The sequence below is a fragment of the Pipistrellus hanaki genome (assembly GCF_964339955.1).
Source record: "Pipistrellus hanaki genome assembly, chromosome: 14".
NCBI lineage: Eukaryota > Metazoa > Chordata > Mammalia > Chiroptera > Vespertilionidae > Pipistrellus > Pipistrellus hanaki.
This window is the reverse complement of record NC_140516.1, coordinates 38,767,489-38,789,191: the sequence shown is the minus strand read 5'-3', so window position 1 is coordinate 38,789,191 and position 21,703 is coordinate 38,767,489. Positions and strand designations below refer to the sequence as shown.

Below are 21,703 nucleotides of genomic sequence, written 5' to 3'. Positions count from 1 at the left end.
TTAAATGGAGAGAGGCAGGCCTGGCCATAAATCTGCCCTCCCAGCCTGGGCTGGTGCTAATTCTGCAGTTAAGTGAGGGGGTGAGGAGGGCAGCAAGGTGGGACAGGGAGGGTTCTAGAGAGGGGTTCTCTCTGACCCTGATGCCAGCCCCCTCTTGCTGTCATGGCCACGCCCCCCTTTTGCTTGAACTATGCAGGGGAGGCACCTCCCATGTGTGAGCTCTTGGAGTCTCAGGGTCCCGGAGACTCTCCTCCTCCCGAGCCCCCTGGGGTCTGCGGCCTAGGAGGGCTCAGCTCTTGGAAAAGGATTGGGAGGAAGGTCACATTTCCTAATAACATCGTGAGCCTTTGGTGCGGAAAGGGACAAGGAGGTTCACACCACGTGACCAAGTGACCGGTCATTCTATTTACGAGGTGGCTGCTGGTGCCGGGTTCAGACATGGGACCCAGGGGCCATTCCGCAGTGGGGAGAACCAACCAGACCCCCAGGGCCCCACTAGGTGCGTGGGGACAGAACAGCCCCCCCTGCAGGGCGTGTGGCAGAGGCAGGGGAGGGCTCTCCACCTGGGCTTCGTAATGACCTCACTCCCCTCAGAGATGCTAATTGAAAGCAAGGGGTGTGGCAGGCGCAGCGGGAAAGGTTGGGGGCTGAGAGGTTCCCTAAGAGGCTCTGCTTCCATGGGGGGAAGAAAACGATTTCTCCTGGCTGCAGCTCCATCTCACCAGGCCCCCGCCCGGCCTCTCCTGCTGCTAACGAAGTGCCTTTAATTAGCAGCCTAATAAAACGCTCTTAATTGGCAAGAGCCAATCAGAAAGAAGAGAGGTCTCCCACCCTCCGTCATTGCTGATGGCGGCGCAGCTATAGGTTTCAGGGGGAGGGATTCCGGGCCTAGCCTGGCTTTGGGAAACAGTGACGTCAGGGCTGAGTCTTCGGGGTGGGGAGGGGGGACCTCCGACCCCAGCCATCCTGGAGGAAGCTGACACTGGGTTTGAAGGTGAGACCGTAACCCCCCTGGCCCAGCCTCTGCTCAATACTGGCTCTGGGGCCAGCTGGCGAGTGGTCACTGCCGACTCCTCCCTCCCTGTCCTCGGTTGTCAGGTAGACCTAGCACGGTCTTGGGCAGTGTGAGGAGCCTGTTCCTGTGCAGGTTCCCCGTGTGCAAACACCTGATGCTCTGCTATGCCTCCAGCTCCCGCAGGGAGAGCTCTGCCGTGGGGCTGTCCTGACTGAAAGCCCAGATGTGACACAAGGATGGGCTACTGTGACTCCGGGAGGGGAGGAGGAGAGGGAGAGGATGTGTAACCTTGTGCCCACTTCCCCAGGCTTGGTTTAAGGAGAGAAGGCAGGTGGGTCTCTCCCAGAGGGTCAGTGCCCCCTTTATTTGAACAGTGTGTTGGAGTCGCTGAAAATTGCGCCAGAATAGTGAGCTCACCTATCTACAAGTCTTCCTATCCTCTCGGGAGGCAGAGGAGGACTTAGCGGTATGGGTGTGGGTATGGGTAGGGTTGTGGAGGCTATGGGGACCTGTACCCAAATTAGACATCAGTTTGGCTTCAATTTAATTCAACATGGAACATTAATTATTTGCTAGAGGTCCCATATTTATCCACACCATTTGGCCCTGACTTCTATGTTTTTTTCTCGCACTCTTTCAATCTGTATATTGAAAAATTCATTGACCTACTGATGTTAGGGCAAAGAGACAAGACACTTAGAAAATTCACTTTAATCTTATATTTGTAATTTAAGTTACTTTTTTCTGAACAGTTAAAAAAACCAAAACACACTATATTACCATGATTCTACGTTGTGAACATATTGGTACATTGACTACACATCACCAAAACAGAATCACAAAAGTCAAAGCAGTCAGTACTTAGAGTCTAGAGAACAAAGGGCAGAACCAACTGGAAGCGCTCAGGGAAGCTCACATTACTGCCAGGCTGCCCCAGGTCAGAGTCCAGGGAACACCCCCTGAACAGTCTGGGCTGGGCTTGAGTGACCATTGACTTGGGGAGGTGTTAGTTTCCTTGGTACCCAGAGGTCTAACCCTTGTATTTTTCCTTCAAGAAGGGAAAGGGACAGAGGGGAGGTGATGCTTTATAATGCTTTTTACCACACTCATCCTTACATGCACACACACGTCAGGAGCTGAGAGAGCCAGCTGGGTGGGCTGTAGAGCACACAGTTTAATGCCATCTGCCTCCAGGAAACTTTAGCACCTAATCATAGGTACTCAACTTCCAATAGGAAAGGTTTAAGGTTATCAATGCATTAAGTTCCACTTGAAATCAGGTTGCCATAATCACCATAACCATAATGAGGTTGCTCTTTTGGGTTCTCTTCTCAGTCCCAATGATTTGGAGTCACAAATGAAGTACAAGTAAAAACAGGCAGAGCTCAGCCTCCTTCCCCTCAGGGACGGCTGTATGGAGCCGGGGAGGACTCCGCCTGCAGGCTCTGGGGGCCATGATAAAGCGAGAGTTACTCTGAGAGGAAGAGAGGAAGGCAGGAGGAATAGCGCACTTTTCATGTTCTTCAGCACTTGGAAAGTCTGCTGAACTCATCTACATGGGGAAGGCGATCAGAAATGTGGACTTAAGTCAAACAGTAAACCTGATCATCAGAGAATGTGATGGTCACAGGTGGTGGGTATCTAAGCATCCCCTTTTCTCCCGAAAAGCACCTGGATTCCTCCATAACCAAGCTTGCAGCCTAGCCCCTCAGGCTGGCACCCTTCTGGGTTGGACTGCTCTCACTTCGGCAGGAAGGTATTACCTTCTAAGGTAAATGGAGGACACCAAGAAGTTAATGATACAATGTAATATAATTTACATTGAAATTACAAGAAAATAATGCCTTCATTATTTCCACTATTCCCCACCCCCTCCACCCCAGCCTTTTGTTTCCACACACCATCGGATGCTAGGACAGCAAGGACAGCAACCCCTTACAATGGCGTTCAGACCAGTGGGCACCAAGCGACGGCAAGGAGAGTGCCTGTTTTCTTCTCTTCAGCTTTTGATTTTACAAAAAACAAAACAAAACAGGATTTCTCTTACTCAAGCAGAACGCGGAATGATTTAGGGGTCCCAGGGTCCTTTCCAGTTCAGAAACAAGTTACGAGGGCCAGACTTGATTATCTGTCAACAGAGTTTCAGAGGGGTCCTGTCCTGTCTCTATAGAGTTTCCGGCGAAGAGTCACCAGGGTTTTGCCCAGGGACAGAGTAAAAGGCTTTCCGTTCCCAATCCACATCGGCTTGCAGACTGCACATAGGAAGTGGAAGGATGTTCTCAGAGGGAATACCCACGTGCAGCAAGGCCCGCGGGTGTGTCCGAGCAGCCCCGGTGTGAGCGGCGCTCACCGGCCCACGGGCTCCCGGGTGAGGTGCGTGCACCCCTCCTCGCCCACCTCTGAAGGGGCTTCCTCCTGTCCCTAAGGAACATTTCTTCCAAACCACACTGGAATTCTAATGGGAAGAGACTAATCTACAATGGAGACATCTCATTTCAGAGCCCAGAGACTCCTTCGGCACCTTTCTACCATTCCTTTAATCGTGTTGAGACTTTCTTTGTTTCTCTTTTTTAAAAAGGTCAAACTTTACATTTATTCTAGCCCAGCTGGGGATTAGTGATAATCAATTCCCACTGAAATCATGCAGAGATGGTAAGTGGGGTTTACTTTCTCTGGAAATGAACTTTTACTTACCTGATTGTTTCTTCTACAATGAACTGGTAAATGACCCCCCGAGCTGAGAAATGTGACTGACTCAAGTTTCTCAGACCACTTCACTTCACTCCCATTCCGTCAGGGCGGAGGACAACCTGGGGCAGATCCTCGACAGAGCGACCCGCTCAGGCCGAAGGGCCCACCTCGATCTCACTTCTGATGTACGGGACAAGCTTCAGAACAGTCTTAAAAACAAGCTACCTCCAAGTGAACTTCGACGGGAGAGGCAAGCCCTGTGCACCATGAATAGTCAACAGCTCTCACGTTAGAACAGCAGCATTTTACAGAAGGGCTAGTAAAGTTATGGCTATTGGACAATACTTTTAAACAGCTTAAAATCCATGCCTCTTCAATGCCTGAGCTGTGTGTCTTTCAGGCTGATGGTCTTGTGCCTCATCTGTAGCAAAACCCTCAACCAATCAAAAAGGCATTAATAGTCAACACAATGGACAAAGAACCATGAGAAGCGACTAGATAGAACACACTTCTCTAAAGAATGGGTAGTTGGGAAGGGAATGATTCTCAAAAAATATTTCCTAGGCAATGACATTATCATCACACTGGGAAATACTTTCTGAACATAACCTGGAACTAAAAGCTTAAAAGCACTCATAAAGCAGGAAAGAAAAATGCATATGCATAACCTGCCTCTTAATATGTAATAACAACATTCAGTCTGGACACATTTTGGGAAGAGGACACCTTTTTACAAACCAGAGGGAAGATGGCTTTCTCTCATCTTTCCCCTTTGCAGAACCAAAGGTGGCCTAGCTTTGAGGTTACTTGCAACTGGCTCCCATTCTGATGTTTTTTACAGCTGCCAGTTGAAAAGGGACTTTCTTTTGCTCAACTGCTTTGATCAGGAATGGAAACAACAGGCCAGACAGCTCAGCCTCCAAGGGAAACTTGAGGCTGTACTGTGGCCTCAGGGCTTTGGGTGGGTGTGCCCGTGCCACCAGAAATGGCCGGTGCAGGCCCACTCCCCTCCCCAGAAAACAAGCTGGGCGCACACTGGTCGTATTCCGTGCTCCAGGTTGGGTGGCACAGGCGCCTGCACCTGAATCCCACACAGCTGCCTTCCAAGTGGCCGGGTCAGCCTGGCCCTTGCTGAGGTCCACTTGTTATTAACTAACTCTCAGAGTTACTGGCTGAGGGAGAGTGGCGAGTAAAACATGCCCAGGAGGAGGGAGAAAAGGAAAGAGAAGGCAGTTTCTGCCCCAGTAATAAACCCTGTGTGCCAAAAGTCACCCTGATCTGCTCTCTCCGGCAGCTTTGCCCTTTGAAAATACCAGGTTTGGGAAAAGCAGAAGGTTGAGATGACTAGCCTGGTTTTTGGAAATGGTATTTACTGGCCTAAATGAAAAAGAAATAAACTTTTAATCCCGACCACCTCTTAAGCTACTCTGACGGTGGTCGTGGCAAAGACACAGGTGCCTGGGCGCTCACAGGCCCCGAGGAGATCTGAGATGTGAAATTATGCAGAGCGTACCAAGCGACTGGCTGCGGCCATTTCAAGCCTTCCTGTAGGCTGAGCCTTACCAGTGATTTAAGATGAAGTACAATGCTTTTTATTACACATCTAATTGTTAATGAGAGGAAATGCAATCAGCAGCTCCTTTTCACACTCTACATGGAATCGAGGAGACTGCTGAGTCCAGAAAAGATGTGGCCATTGATGGAGCCCAGGAAATCTCTGCCCCCCTTTTTGGGAAGAGGGTGTTAGGAGAAGAGAGGAGAGTTGCAAATATGGAAGTACCATGTCTGAGAACCCATTATTGTCATAGAGGGTCACTTGTAGCAAAAGCCTCATTTTGAAATTTTAACTGAACAGCATTTAACTCTTTCCAAGTGTTGCATTTTCTAGCCGAGTTGCCTCATGCTAACTGATGACACTTTCTTCATCCTCCTTCTCAGGCGGAGCAGAGAACAGCTGAAGGGGTGGAGGGAGGAGGGAGAGGGTCAGAAACAGAGAAAAGAGATGGAGGAAAGAGGCCCAGATCGTCAAGTGTGCTCATTCTTCTTGTCTCTCTTTCAGGACCGTGTCTCCTAAGCACAGTGGGGCTCGCTGAGCTTGCCAGGCGCTGGGCATTCCTGTAGTTCTTGGGAGACACGGGGTGCTGTCTGGCTTGAAGTTGCATCCCCCTCCCCTAGAAGTGGGTCTTTCCCAGCAGGCTATATAGGGAAACTAGTTCTTCTGCTTAACGGCAAAGCAAGAGAGATTCTGGCAAAACATTAAATATATTTATAAGTCATCTTTGTCTGGAACCAAATGAGGAAAAAACAGGTGCACAGGGGAAAGGAGGAGGGGAAGTGAGGTGAGGTTTAAAAGTTCTAATCATTCACGAAAGATAAAAGACATCTGATAGCAGCACGGGAGCAGTCAGCTGTGCTGAGGAGACCCTCCTGAGTCGACTGCAGACCACTGTGTCCCAACAGGAGTCTCAAAGCCCCACTCCTCGGCTAGTCCGGGAAAGTGGGTAATATTTTGATTGTTACTGTTGTTGCTCATCCCGGTATTGGCAGATACGTTAAATACCGCAACTTTAATGAGTCCTGTGTGAAAACAGAGCAAATAATCATTAGTCCCTCTCCCTGTAGTTCTCACTTGCTCTATGAGAAAAAGAACTAACTTAGCTGTCAGATAGGAGAAAGGCTCAGAGGTCCTTCGTAATGCCTACTCTTGGCCTGTGCCAAGCAGGAGCTTCTGTTAAAGGCTATGGCCTGTCTGGGGACTTGGCAGGGGCCTCAGTGGCCTGTTCAGGGCCACAGCGCTTACAGAGTGACTACAGTGGGTGTCTGCAGAGACAGAAGTGTAGGTGGTAGCTGGATATGTGGCTTGGCAGACCAAGGCAGAGGTTGGGACTAGAGATACAAATTTGAGAGTCATCTACTCTGAGATGAGAGCGGAAGCCTTGGGAAGAGACAAGGCAGCCGAAGAAGGGAGCTTAGATAAGGAAGAAAGGCTGAGACAGACTCTTAGGGGATGTGTGTGTTATGTTTCAGGGGTGAGAGGGGAAGGAGACGTAAGCCATAAGAGCATCAGGAACAATTATTAAATATGGCAAAATGCCATAAAAAACTCAGGAGCAGAAAATTTTGGCAAAAGGAGGGGATGGGTAACATGATTACAATGTAAACACTAATAAACCCCTTTTTCCTAAGGACTTGTTAGGTGTTAGGCACTGGGCCAAGCACTAAGAATTTTACATATAACATTTCAATGCAATCCTCACAACAGCTCTGGGTACTATGTCCTGCAGCCCTCGTTTTGCTAATAAGGAAACTAAGACTGTGGGAAGTTACTTGCCCAAGGGCACACAGCTAGAGTCCTCTCCAAGGTGTGCCTGTGTGACTTGGTTGAGGAGGCTGAGGGATGAGGAAGCAGCATGTCCTCTGTAAGAAGTGAGCACTGAAAAGAGCCCAGCAGGCACAGACCACCGCTCTCAGAAGAACCACATAAAAAGATGTGCAGAAAGGTGTACTGAATGTGCACTTCTCCCGCAAGCATCGAGGCAAGTGTGGGAAATAAGAAATCACAGTGATGGCAAGGCTCCCCAGCAGTAGTGCGGTTTCCCCAAACAACGATCACGATGTATGAATATACCACAAAATAGATAAAGATGAGTTTTAGGATCTCTTCCTGCCTCTGAGGGAGGATGAAGACTTGAGTGGGAGAACACATGGAATTCTCACCAACTCCAGAGCCACTTCCAAGGTCAAAAGAGGAGGTGGGGAGTGAGGATAAGCATTTTAAAAAGCTACCCTTTTAAAATCAAATGACACTGTCAGAGCTGTGAGGCCAGCATATTTCACCATGAGATTTCCCCCTTGGTACATTAGACTACCTAATTGATTTAAAGGGGCTTTATTACAGGTACTGGCTTAATCTGGGAACTACAAAGCCACAGGTTTTTGAGTCATTACTCTTAGTTTTAAAACTGATTCAAATATTTTTTGAATATTTATTTATTTTGAGAGAGAGCACTGATTTGTTGTTCCACTTATTTATGCATTCATCGGTTGATTCTTGTATGTGGCCTTACCGGGCTGACCTGGGATGAAACCTGTAACTAGGCGTATCTAGATGATGATCTAACCAACTGAGTTGCCCAGCCAAGGCTAAATCTCTTATTTTCTGAACAATTCTGTTAGATAACTGGGGCAGGAATTACTATTCTTCTACACAAGGGCCATCTAGATCTAATTCCAGGATCATCTAGAACTGAGGCTGGTTTCCTCGATGAAGGCAGCACCCAATATGTAGCCCCAGCCCTGTCTCGTGATGGCAGCTTCCCTTGCTTTTCAGGACTTGGAAAGATAAAGGACACGAGAAAGCTCCATGAACTAGCAACACCTTACAGCCAACATTCCATCTCCTACTCACAGTGCCATGCACACAGTTCTTTTTCATACCTGGGCAAGTATGAGGTCAGTGTATGATCATTTATCTGGAGATATAGGTGTATGTTCGAGAAGGGGAGCGGGGGGGTTCAGCTTGGGCAGTTGGATCATTTAGAAAGTCCCAGATGAGGATTGTGTCATCGTGTGAACTACTGACAATCTGGAATTCATCAAACTGGAGTCGGAAAACTCTTCCAGAATGCTCCTAAAGAAGGAGAAACAGAAACTTCTGAACTACTCAGAATCAAAAGGACAAATTCAGCAACATGTTAAAAGAAGTCTAGGAAAAGGCTATGTTATCTTGATAATAACCAATTAACAGAATAAAGGTAAAAATATAAGATTATCTCAATGGATGCAGATGAAAACATTTAACAAAATCCAACATTATTTCTAATAAACACTCTCAGCAATCAAGGAACAAAAAGGAACTTCTAATACCCCTGATTTTATCTACGAAAAACCTAAAGCTAACACACACACACACATACACACACACACACACACGGTGAAAGACCAAATGCTTTTTCCCCAAGAGAAGGACATCCACTGTTAATTCTTTTGAACATTGTACTAAAGATCTTAGTCAGTACAATAAACAAGAAAGAGAAATAAAGGTACACAGATTGAAAAAGAACTAAAAGTATATTTGTACATACTTGCAAAGAACAATCCAGAAATTTCAAAATACTATTTATAATAGCATTAAAATATGAAATTTTTAATATGACAAAAGATGTATAAGATCTTTAACATTGAAAGCTATTATATAAAACATTTTTGAGAATTTTTTAATAAGACAAACAAATAGAGATATACTGTATTCATGGATCAGAAGACTCAGTATTGTTAAGCAGTTACTTCTCTCCAATAGAAATTGATCTAGATTTAACACGATCCCAATGAAAATCTTAGCAGATTTCTTGGGTGGGGTGGTGTGGGGTAAAATTGGCAGATTCTAAAATTCACATGAAAATTCAAAGACACCCCCCCCCCCCCCGCAAAAACAAAACACCAAAAACTTTGAAAAGTACGAGGTTGAAGGACTTACATTACTTGCTTTCATGAGTTATTAAAAAGCTGCAGTAACCAAGTTAATATGATACTGGTATCAAAATAGACAAACAGACAAAAAGATCATTGGAACTGAGAAGGTCCATAAGTAGACCCCCAAATATATGGTTAACAGGTTTTGACAAAAATGCAAAGGCAATTCAGAGGAAAAAGGATAGTCTTGCATAAATGGTACTGGAACAATTGGATATCCATGTGAACTTTGAACCAAACCTTATACCAGTGATCAGCAAACTGAGGCTCGAGAGCCATATGCTAGACTCTGACCACTGACCTAGACTCTCGATTCCAATAATTACGGGCTGTTGTTGTTCCTTGTGATTAAGTCCCTATCCAGTGGTCAGCAAACCGATTAGTCAACAGAGCTATAGTTTGCCGACCACTGCCTTATACCATCCACAAAAATTAACTCAAAACTCAGTAAGAAACCTACTCAATTAAAAAAATGGGCAAAAGATTCAAACAGACACTTCACCAAAATAGGTATCTGGATGGCAAATAAACACATGAAATGATGCTCAACATTAATATCGATATTAGGAATATGCAAATTAAGACACAATGAGGTACCACCAGACACTTGGAATGACTCAAAAAGACTGTACACTAAGTATTGGTGAGGATGTGGAGTAACTGCACTATTGTATAGCAATGTTAAATGGTACAACTACTTTGGGAAATAGTTTGGCAGTTTCTAGAAATATTATACATTTACCATATGATCTAGAAATTCTGCTCCTAGGATTCATCAGGGAGAAATGTAGGCATATGGTCACATAAAGATTTGCACATAATGTTTATAGAAACTTTATTTGTAATAGCCCACAACTGGAAATAATCCAAATTTTCATCAACTGGCAAGTGGATAAATTGTGGTATACCCATACAATGAAATACTACTTAGCAATGAACTACTGATTTACATCAACAACACAGGAGAATATAAAAATAATCAGACTTAATGAAAAGAGGCAAAAAAGAGTACATACTCTTTTTTTTATTCCATTAATTAAACCATAAAAATTGCAAACTAATCAATATTGACAAAAGCAGATTAGTGGCTGCTTGGGGACTGGAGCAGAGGGAAAAGGGCAGAATGGGGAGGGAGTATTACATAGGGGGCATGAGGATACGTTCATTATCTTGGTTGAAGTGATAGTTTTATTGGTATGTACATATGTTAAATTTATTAAGTTGCATATTTTATTGTATGTCAATTATATTTCAATAAATTCTTTTTAAAAATTTAAGACAACTCAATAAATGAGGACAAGATTTGAACAGACACTTCACAAAAGAACATGAAAAGATGTTCTACACCATTAGTTACCACAAAAATGCAAATTAAAACTATAGCCATTACACACTTATTCAAATGGCTATTAAACAACAACAACAGATGATACTACCGTGTTTCCCCGAAAATAAGACCTACTTACAGGTTTCCTTCTGAGTGAAATATAAGGCATCCCCCCGAAAATAAGGCCCCCCCTAGGCTAAACATGAGAGATTTGGTCCACTGATTCTGAAAGAAATGGAGTCACAAGAAATTCACCAGGAAATTCAGGAATTGGATTGTTAGGATGATGTTCCAGAAGATGATGACATGATTGTCATTGTATAAATGAGTAAATTCTTGATACTGTAGGATTCACAGTTTGTCTGGTTTGTGTTGATAACTACTGTACTACCATACCGTATACAGGTAATAAATTACCTTTATTTTCATTTAACAATAAATGTGTACCGTATTCTTCTTCATGGAAAAATAAGACATCCCCTGAAAATAAGACCTAGCGCATCTTTGGGAGCAAAAATTAATATAAGACACTGTCTTATTTTCGGGGAAACAGGGTAGCTCTGGCCAGTGTGGCTCATTTGCTTGGACATAGTCCCATGCAACGAAAAGTTGCTGGCTTGATTCCTGGTCAGGGCACATGCCCAGGTTGCAGGCTTCTGGTAGGGTGCATGCAGGAGGAAACTGACCAATGTTCGTTTGCATCAACGTTTCTCTCTCTCTCACTCGCTCTTTCTAAAAATCACTTAAAAAATCTTAAAACAACACAAAATTGACAATACTAAGTGCTATCAAGGATGTGCAAAAGTGGGACTCGCATACATTGTTTTTTTTTTTAAAATATATTTTATTGATTTTGTACAGAGAGGAAGGGAGAGAGATAGAGAGTTAGAAACATCGATGAGAGAGAGTCATCGATCAGCTGCCTCTTGCACACCCCCTACTGGGGATCTGCCCGCAACCAAGGTACATGCCCTTGACCGGAATCGAACCCGGGACCCTTCAGTCCCCAAGCCGACGCTCTATCCATTGAGCCAAACCGTTCCCGGCTCGCATACATTGTTGGTGGGAATGTAAAGTGGCATACATTTGCAAACTCCCCAAATGCCACTTTGGAAAATAGCTTAGTACTTCTTTTAAATTTAAACATACAATGATTATAGAACCCAGAAATTGCAAATATAGGTATTTACCCAAGAAAAATGAAACAATATGTACATACAAAATCCTGCATGGGAATGTTTTCAGTGTCACCTAAAGCTGGAAACATCCCAAATGTCCTTAAGTTGGTGAGTGAATAAACAAATTGGTTCATCCGCACAATGGAATACTACCCAACAATAAAAAAGAACTTAGTACTAACATATGTAATAACATGGATGAGTTTTAATGAAGTAAAAAGAGCCAAAGGCAAAAAGCTACATACTGTATGATTTAATTTATATGACATTCGTAAGACAATAAAACTACAGGGACAGAAATGAGATGAACAGTTGCTGGGGGGTGATTCTAAGGGACACAATTTTGGGGAGATGATGGATATTTTCTATAATTTGATTGTGGTAGTTATACATCTGTAAAATTCATAACAGTACGCTAAAAATGGACACATTTTGCTGTTTGTAAATTATACTTTAAAAACCAAATCTAGATTAACTGTAAATGAATGAAAGTACACATTTTAAAAAACATGTGTAAAACATGAAAGTAAAGCATGTATAGTACTGAAACAATGAGCTTTAAGTCCAACAGGGAAGACAAAGAAATGTGTCCCTCTTTTTCAGAGCAGGGAATACCTAAATGCTGAGCCAGGATTCAGAATCCTGGGCCTTCAAATACTTGCTCTCATCTTTTCCCTGAGTTGTGCAAAAGGCTGTCTTCTCTAGTACCCCGCCTAATCGTTTTCTAATTGAAGCAGCTTTTATACTTAGAACATTTTCTAATCCAGGCCTTTGGCATGATAAAGAATTTAGTGCTTTTGAAGGTGATATAAGTTCTTTTAGAGTCACTTCTTCTTCCAAATGTCAAGATGTTCAGGCAAGGGAGTACACACAAAGAATGAAAAAGATGGGATTCAAGTTGCCGGAGGCAGCATGCCTTGAATAGGATGAAGGACTAGGGCTGACCCGGGGCTCACACAGACTCCCGTGGCACTTTTTGCAGGCACAGGTGTGCAGGTCCTCAGATTCTGGACAGGTTCCAATATGAGCAATGACGTTCCTTCTCCCTAAGTACCCCCTACTGCTTCTGGTGGATACAGAATTCTTATTCACTTCCTGTACCAGACTGATGTGGAGAGTTGCTGTGCAGCTGTTAAACAGCTGCCACATTTCTTCCCACATATAGTCTCTAAAGCACTTTTGGATGAAAGGAGCTATATAAACATATTTTATTGTCATGTATTGGCTGCCTTTCCACTTAGTAGTAGGTTTTGTGAGGTTCTAACTATCAAATCCAGATCTGTATTCCACAGTACATCAGTGTTTAATTTCTTCTCCTTCCTACCCCCCAACTTCCCTTAAACATTAGACTCTTACCACAAGCGTCCGTAGACAGAGAGTCCCTGCAGGAGCACGGGGGTCCAAAGCAGCTACAAGATCCCACACTTTAATTTTCCTAGAGAACAAAAAGGGGACAAAAATCTTAATTAAAAGCAAAATTAAGGGAGCACAGGAAGAATAGCAAAACGTCATGGCAATAAATATGTATGGTGAATATAGTTTATATAATAAATGCAGCTCACAGGAATATATAAAAACTTTTTTGTTTTGGAGACTTGGTTCTTATATTCATTCTTGATCTTAACAGGGGAAAATATATGTAGTTAACCTAAAAACAAGAAACAGGTTAGCTTTAACCAAACTGATGAAGACAGTGAATGGCAAAGCTACACTATACTTTGGGGCTAAGAGAAGATCTTATACATTAGGCCTCTTAATAACGTAACAGATCACTTAAACCTACGAACCTGTAACTCTGAAGCATCTTTGTTTTGGTCAATTCTAAGAATGGCACACGTCACATAAACCAGAGGACTGGGGTCTATTTAAGAGTTCTAGAATTTATATTAAGAATCCTCATATTTTGATTTAAGTAAGAAAAGTTTAGCCCTTCTAAACTTTTAATTATAGGTCATGTTTCCTCATGATAAATGACACATAAAACCCAAGAAAGGTGGATACAGATCAAAACCATGGGAATGAGAAAATGTAACCTTGGACCTAGCTGGAACATGTTATCACATTCTGAACAATTTCCCAAGGATATGAGAGTGATGGTTGACTCCAAGCACAAGTAGTAGGTCTGCTACACTTCCTGCTGCTTGAATTATCTTAACATATCAGTATAGTCAGTTCATCTACTAAGATAATGTTAAGTTAGTTTCTGATATTTAAAAAGCTGCCAATATTTGAACTGTAGCTTTGTACCCTGACAAGAAGAAATGATAAAGAGGTCTACATAAGTGAATATACTTTTTATAAGAATTTACTATGTGCTTAGCATTGCTAAACATGGGATTCATCCATATGAATGGATTCTATATTCACCGAAAATCAGACTGAATAAAATAAAAACTTATTGAACTCATTGTAACTGAAGTGCTAGAAGAAGCAAAGACAAGGGAACTGCACTTTTGGAAACATTCAAAGATATAAAAATTTAAGATCCGACCACATTAAGCCCCATAGATATTGCCCTCCAATGTTTTAGCTTTATAGTAAGTCACTATTTTATATGTATATCTTGTTATACTAGATTTGTCCAATTCTTTGCTTTATAGAGAAAAATGGAAAACATATAACCAATATCAACTAACAGTCATGAGCAAAAAAGGGCAATTAATGGGAAGAATATTTTTGAAAGAGTAAACAAAGGAGAGGTGAATACATAAATTAGTCACAAGGACTATTGTACTGGGTCCTTTCTGTGAAATCTATAATCTTTTAGACACAAGGAAAGGCTATATTTAACATCCTAAGGCAGGAGAGATTAACATGTAGATACAAACTCACCCATCATAGGCTCCACTGACTATCCTCTTATTATCAAATCGAATACAGCGCACCAATTCCTCATGGCCTTCTAACACTCGTAAACATGCACCACATTCTATGTCCCATAATCTGGAAAAGAAAACTGAGTCAAGTGAATTTTCATATATTCATTCCTAAGCTTGGAATGTTATAATAATATACTTCAAATGTTTTTTTTAAAAGTCCCCAAAATAAACACCCACGCAAAAATGTACCGCTTTCAATGTAATTTATTTCCTTTCTGCCATATAACTGAGGTAGAAAAATGGATATTTTAAGTTCAAACATAGTATATAGTTTCATTTGCTTTATATAATTTTGTAACCATACCAGTAGATGCCTGTGAAGGAAATGACCAAGCCAAGAAAAGCAATGCTTCCTGAAATAACCAATAAGAATGAGATGAAGAATGTCAGTGACATCCTGACCTCACAAAGCATGTCCACCTCTTTCCTGAGGACACTCTCTGCTTTCACCTATTACAGGATAGTCTTTCTCATTTAATGGAAACGCAAAAGGAGTTCTCAAAAACTTTTATATGTTAATATACAAAAACTGCATGCTTTCAGACCAATCCATATGATTTCTAGGAATGATAATTTCATCCTCTTAGTACTTTGAAGGAATTGAGAGGATTGATAAATCATCCAAATACAATTTATATCTGCGTTGTTCATCTTTGTGACGGAAAAACACCAAAAATACTTCAATTAGTGGATTTTTTATAATTTCAGACTGGTAACTCCATGTCCAATTATGCTATACTAAGAAAATAAAATGTACGCTTGCTAGCAGGGAAAAAAAATCTTGTTTCTTATTTTTAGACCATGGGCAGACAGAAATGGCTCTAGCTATTTATTAGCACTTTCCAACTGCAGACAGGTGAAATTTAAAGGGAAGGGCTTTCAACCTCAATCTGCTTATCTCTCTTGCCCACTTCCTCATTCAAGCAGTACCTTTTAAATAGGTCTATCTGGTGATATAACTATTACAGGAAGGAAATACATCAACAAAAGGATTTGCTGTGCTGCCTCTCTGCTTGGGGCAAACTTTTGACCTGAAAGAAGCTACAGAAAGAAAAAACATTTTATAATAAATGTAACGCAGTTGAAGATTTGTTTGAACTGTGCACAAACAATGAGTGGTAGGATGATACTGATCCCTTCCGGACAAGACACCTGGTGCTCACCTGATAGTGTTGTCAGATGAACCACTAACCACCAGCCTGTCTCTGTACTGCAAACAGGCGATGCCACGTTTGTGTCCATTCAAGGTCCTCACAAATTCACAAGTACTAGTGTTCCATACCTGAAACAATATGGCATTTGGCAGGTGATTTGGTGCTCTCACTAGTAATATCTACGGCAAGTGGAGTCCTGGAGAGGCAAGGACTACTAAACCAAGTCAAGTTCTCAAGCCAAACCAAACCACTGACAAGTTTGATTCATGGTAATATAGGGCTAATTTGTAGCTCATTGCTATCACATAAGAATTTCTCAAATTGATTTACTCTATGGTGTTAGTCTGGTCTTACAGACAAATTTTCTTTCTTTCTCTCTTTCTTTCTCTCTTTCTTTCTTTCTTTCTTAAAATATATTTTATTGATTTTTTTTACAGAGAGGAAGAGAGAAGAATAGAGAGTTAGAGACATCGATGAGAGAGAATCATCAATCAGCTGCCTCCTGCACACCCCCTACTGGGGATGTGCCCGCAACCAAGGTACATGCCCTTGCCGGAATCGAACCCGGGACCTTTCAGTCCGCAGGCCGACACTCCGTCCACTGAGCCAAACCGGTTTCGGCCAAATTTTCTTGAACCTAAATTGACTCCTGCCCTTCCTACACTCACCATTATTTATAGTACTAAAATACCTAACCAAAATTATCACACAACTTATCTCATTTATTACCTTTTTACTTAAATATTTAATTAGTCTACAGTGATGTTTTAATATGAAATAGCCCTTAATCAGGTTTTCACATGAACTCCCTTATTCTTAAGTTGGACTCTTACCTTTATAGTCCTATCTCCAGATGCAGAAACAATGTACTTGTCATCAAAGTCTACAACATTGACGGCAGCTCTGTGTCCGACTAGCACCCTCCGGAGGGTGATGTCAGTTGGGGAGGCCATATCCCATACAGCAATGGAACGGTCTTTGGAGCAGGTCACCATCATGCCATTATTGAAACGCAAGTGCAGAACTGCTTCACAATGATGAATCAACGTGTTTAGCATTTCACCTGTATTTACATCCCACACCCTGGAAAAAACAATGATAAGAAGGCTATCTGAGATTTTGATGGTACTAATGCTACAATGTACTACCAATATTTGACCACTGCGCTTCCCACCTCTCTTACCCCACTTTCACACTAGTACTACACCCTAGTCTTCTTCTGCATTTTAAAAATTGAATAGAGGTAAAGAATACTGATGGATCACAGGGAATTGGTAGATAGAGGGCTGGGATCGGAGAATAGGAAAAGCAAGAAGATAGGATGCTGCCAATGTGAAATGCTTAAAGACACACTACTTCAAATGTGGGCATGTGTAGGGAGTAGGAATGAGGTAGCAGCCACATCACCTACTAATTGGGCCCAGATCTCAAGATTATTATAAAACTTCAGAAATTCAATCTAATACCATTAATAAGATACATTTGAAACTGGGGATCTGATTAATAATAGCATCATTAGTGTCCTATGGATAGCCCTCAGGAACTAGAACTAATATAGGTCAAGAAACTTCTGTAACAGACTAAAACTTCTATAACAGATTGATTTATGGATTTGATCTTGATGTCCCTGAATCTAAGATTTTACCACACAAGTCAAGGCCCAAGGCCCTTAGATCCTAAGTGTAAGGTTCCACTTCTGAGCTTTGAATGGGGGTTGGGATCAAGAAGGGCCAACATCTGTAAACATAGGCTTCACAGTAGAGAATAAGACCCTTAGATAGCTTGAGAATTTTATGTGATGAAATATAGTATTTGACTTTGATACTCTTATTTTTGTATATTTACTTTGGTTTTTATTACACAAGTTATTCCTTTTTCCAGATTAACTCCCTTTTTCAGAAAATCATTTTTTCCCTTATCCTATCAATGATGTTAGCCTCTACAACGTTTCAGCTTCCTTGAGGCATTCCACATGCACCAATAAATGTTAGATGTCGATAACTGTAAGAAGTGAGTTTGCTATGCCTTTAAGTCAAAAGACAAGAAACAAGAACAGCCTTTTCGAATCACAGAGGATAACTGAGAATGGTAAACAATTAACTTCAGAGAATCTAACAATGCCGTTAACTGCTTTCCCCCTCTATTTTTAAAAAAGTTACTTCTGATGCATTATGTTTGCTAAATCCTTTAGCTTAAGGCAAAATTTCTAACAGAGGTTTCCAGCAGTGCTTCTGGTACCCAGAACTCAAGCTACACTGGACTCCAGCAGCATAATGGCTGTGTCATCAAATTACTAATGCCTCTGGAAATTGAAGGCCCCTCCCTGAGTGAAGCTTGCAATTAAAAACTGCAGGGACAGCAGGGGAGGGGCTGCAAAGAGCAAGCATTTCTCACCTGTGCACGTTTTAAAGGAGATAACACATTCCTGCACTACAGTTATAACCCCTGAAAGGAAGGCTTCATTTCACTCATGTCATTCCCTTGTGAGGTGGTTTTTGAAAGGAATGCAAGGTTTACCAAGTTTCTGTAATGGATGACTCCAGCAAATTAAAACAGAATGTGTAGTTTCTTATATGTATAAAAATGTAAACTTACCTTAACCATTTCTAATTCAAGTTTTTTAGTTCTAGATAAACACAACGATGGGGAGAGCTGGTTTATTCTTCTTCAGTTATGAAATGTTAGAACTGTGTTCATGCAGATACACACAGAATTACTATCTATGACAAAGACAGAGTGGCTCTGATATTTCAGAGCTCAAAAAAATTGTTTGAAATTTTCTACCTGACTGTAGAATCCGATGATCCAGTTATAATCACCCTCTCGTCATACTGGAGACATAGGACAGAACCCGTGTGGCCTGTGAGAATTCTCTTGCATTCCAAAGTGCTTTTATCCCAGATCTAGGAGGGCAAACAAGATCCGTTTGATCACTGTGATAATGGGGTGCTGCAGAGACTTGCTGGCTCTATTATGTGTTTGATACCCCCAAAGAATCAAAGCTCAGAGTAGTGTGGAATGCATTCTTTTCGCTAAGCACCTACATAGATGTGGCTTCTGTACTAATGCAGACTTTATCCTTTTCATTAAGGAACAGGGAGAGCCTGTAATTATGAGGGCTAAGAGTAATAGCTCATTCAGTGAACTTCAAGAAGAGAATTTAACAACCCATTTATATGCTCTTCTTGAGGGAAGCACAGGCATCTGTTCTTTAAGGAACTGATTTTGGCTTTGGGACTAGAAACAACCTTCAATGCTCACTTACTTCCTGGAAATAAAACTTAGAATTTATGCTTTGGATTGTTTTATGAATGTGGTCATCCTAGCTTCTTCGGCTACTTGCCCACACCTGAAGAAATCTCACCTTGATAGTGTTGTCTCGAAGGCCACTTACTATCTTCTGATCATCATACTGCAAACAGTAAACTCCTTTGCTTGTTTCACTTCGGCAGTGAATTCTCTGTAAACTATGCCTACCACATCTCCAATTAGATTCTATTGTCTGAGAAGAAGGAATGGTAAAGAGGTAGTAATTAGGAAAAGAACAAAACTAAACACTTATCTAACTTTCATGCAACCAATGACAAATGCTCAATGCTTAAGGCAAACTAAAAGTATGTTCGTTCTCGTTCTCTCTCTCTCTCTCTCTCTCTCTCTCTCTCTCTCTCTTCCCTCCCTTCCACTTTCTCAATGGAAAAATATCCTTGGATGAGGATTAACAAACAAACAAACAAACAAACAAACAAACGCCACTACTTAAAATTATAAAACATTTTTTCATTTGTAAAGTAATTAAAGATTTATTTTCTAGAACTCTTTTTTTTTATAAAATATATTTTTATTGATTTTGTACAGAGAGGAAGGGAGAGAGATAGAGAGTTAGAAACATCGATGAGAGCCAAAACCGGTTTGGCTCAGTGGTAGAGCGTCGGTCTGCGGACTGAAAGGTCCCAGGTTCGATTCCGGTCAAGGGCATGTACATTGGTTGCAGGCACATCCCTGGTGGGGGTTGTGCAAGAAGCAACTGGTCGATGTTTCTCTCTCATCGACGTTTCTAGCTCTCTATCTCTCTCCCTTCCTCCTCTCTGTAAAATATCAATAAAATATATTTAAAAAAAAAAAAAAAAAAAAAAAAAAGAAACATCGATGAGAGAGTGTCATCAATCAGCTGCCTCTTGCACACCCCCTACTGGGGATATGCCTGCAACCAAGGTACATGCCCTTGACCGGAATCAAACCCGGGACCTTTCAGTCCTCAAGCCGATGCTCTATCCATTGAGCCAAACCGGTCTCGGCTATTTTCTAGAACTCTTTATAGAATTCATTCAAGTAAAAAATAAACCTGTTAGAAAGAGACTGCTCATGACAGAAGACAATCTATGAACCACATGAAGTTACGTGCTCAGTGGGCTTCCACCATGGTGGTCATTTCTACCAGTGAATCTCCGTGGAGGCTCAATTGAGAAGATATCTGAATATCAGGTTAAGAGTGCAACTTTAGCAGTCTCACTGATATTATATGAAGACATCATAATCTCTCTCTTTCTCTCTCATTTATCCATCCATCCATCCATCCATCCGTCAGTAACGACTTTTAAACACAAATCTTTGCCTGGCAATTTACTATATTTTACCTACTCTATTCTCTTATGAAGAAATTGATTTTTAACTCACATCAATAAACCTTAATGGGTTTGCTGTAACAATGCTGTTACTGAAGATGTTGATGATTCTCTAGTATTTGGCAAATACCCAAATATACATAGATTCTTACCTCAATGTCTTGTATGATTTTAGGATAAAGTGCTCTATAAAAAGAGTTGGGAGGAGCATTCCCATCAGGAGGTTTGTTTTTGAATAAATACTGTCCCCTAAAAAAACACAAATATTTCATAATAAAAATCATAATTTTATGCATTCACAAGGAGTCTCATATTTCTTCAAAGTGTTTTCACATTCATCATTCCATACAGTCTCCATAACTAGCCTGGAGAGGAATGAAGTTAAGTCTGGATTCAGGAGTCCCACATCAAGGAGTAACTTTCTGGGTTCTAAGGAACTGGGCCAATATCGATTTGCTTTTGGGAAAAACATGATTTCCAGTGTAGAACATCGAGTATCAGGCCTTCAGGAATATTATAAAGCCAATACTTAAATGAAATACATATAATCAGAATCCAACTATTGGTCTCTTAGACCTCTGGAAAGACAGATTTATGGGCCTTATCTTTTGAAAACGCTACTCATGATGATATCTATGTACTATCTTTGTACTACTAGGCACATGTCCCACAGCCTTTTTTTTCCACGGAGTAAGGCTGTGCTAGTCAGTGGAGCCTCGCCTCATGAGCAGTAGGAATGCCTCTGTCACAAAGAACACTTTTTTTGTCTTCATTTATGGGGTTAAGGTTTGGTGGCAACTCAGGCACCCTGGCGATCAGTGTAGCTATGCTTGAAAGGAGCAATTCAGTTCATTTGCACAGAAAACAAAGGATCACAGGAGTGTCCAAAGCAGGTATGGAAGAAGGCAGAAAGAAATGCCTAAAAGCACTGTGCTGTCAAGTCTAAAGCATGAAATTGACTTTCACAGGTGTGTTCCTGGCTATGTACATACACACACACATTTTACTGCCTTTCCTTGATTCCAGTGAGCAACATTTGTTAGCATCTCCTTCCTTATGACAGCACATCTTTGGAATGCTCATATCCCAAGCTAGATCTTTGCTACCAAAAAAAATCAGTAAATGGCAATCACTTCCTGCTGGGTAAAAAATTTAATTCCTTATCCTGAAGTTAAGAACCCACCAAACACGGTGTGGAAGCTAGTAAACCCCACTATGGGTGTACTAACTGCTGTTCTCACTGGCACTGTGCCTTGCAAAGTGGAGACAGGCAGAAATGCCTCTGAGTGTAATCCTGGCACTAGAGAAATCATGTTTTCTCTGGGCCAGTCATCTAGTCCTCCCTCTATAGCTCCATTACAATAT

The 21,703-nt window shown here is 41.7% G+C and overlaps 1 protein-coding gene across 14 annotated transcripts in view; it reads right to left on the bottom strand.

Annotated features, from left to right (window-relative positions):
• Window positions 1-1,719: 1,719 nt before the first annotated feature.
• The window catches only part of BTRC (beta-transducin repeat containing E3 ubiquitin protein ligase), a 151,881-nt gene continuing 131,897 nt past the window's right edge, over window positions 1,720-21,703 (bottom strand). For 10 of the 14 annotated variants that reach the window (XM_084903777.1, XM_084903785.1, XM_084903786.1 and 7 more), the window contains 9 exons: window positions 20,491-20,587; window positions 19,081-19,218; window positions 18,501-18,619; window positions 16,550-16,799; window positions 15,726-15,844; window positions 14,516-14,626; window positions 13,040-13,118; window positions 8,144-8,336; window positions 1,720-6,283 (listed from right to left, as the gene is read on the bottom strand). In XM_084903777.1, the coding sequence (XP_084759903.1) occupies window positions 8,175-8,336; window positions 13,040-13,118; window positions 14,516-14,626; window positions 15,726-15,844; window positions 16,550-16,799; window positions 18,501-18,619; window positions 19,081-19,218; window positions 20,491-20,587 (1,075 nt within the window). In that variant the 3' untranslated portion in view covers window positions 1,720-6,283; window positions 8,144-8,174. Of the gene's footprint in view, window positions 6,284-7,762; window positions 8,337-13,039; window positions 13,119-14,515; window positions 14,627-15,725; window positions 15,845-16,549; window positions 16,800-18,500; window positions 18,620-19,080; window positions 19,219-20,490; window positions 20,588-21,703 lie in introns of those variants that run through there. The other 4 variants (XM_084903789.1, XM_084903784.1, XM_084903778.1 and 1 more) reach the window with 1 other exon arrangement.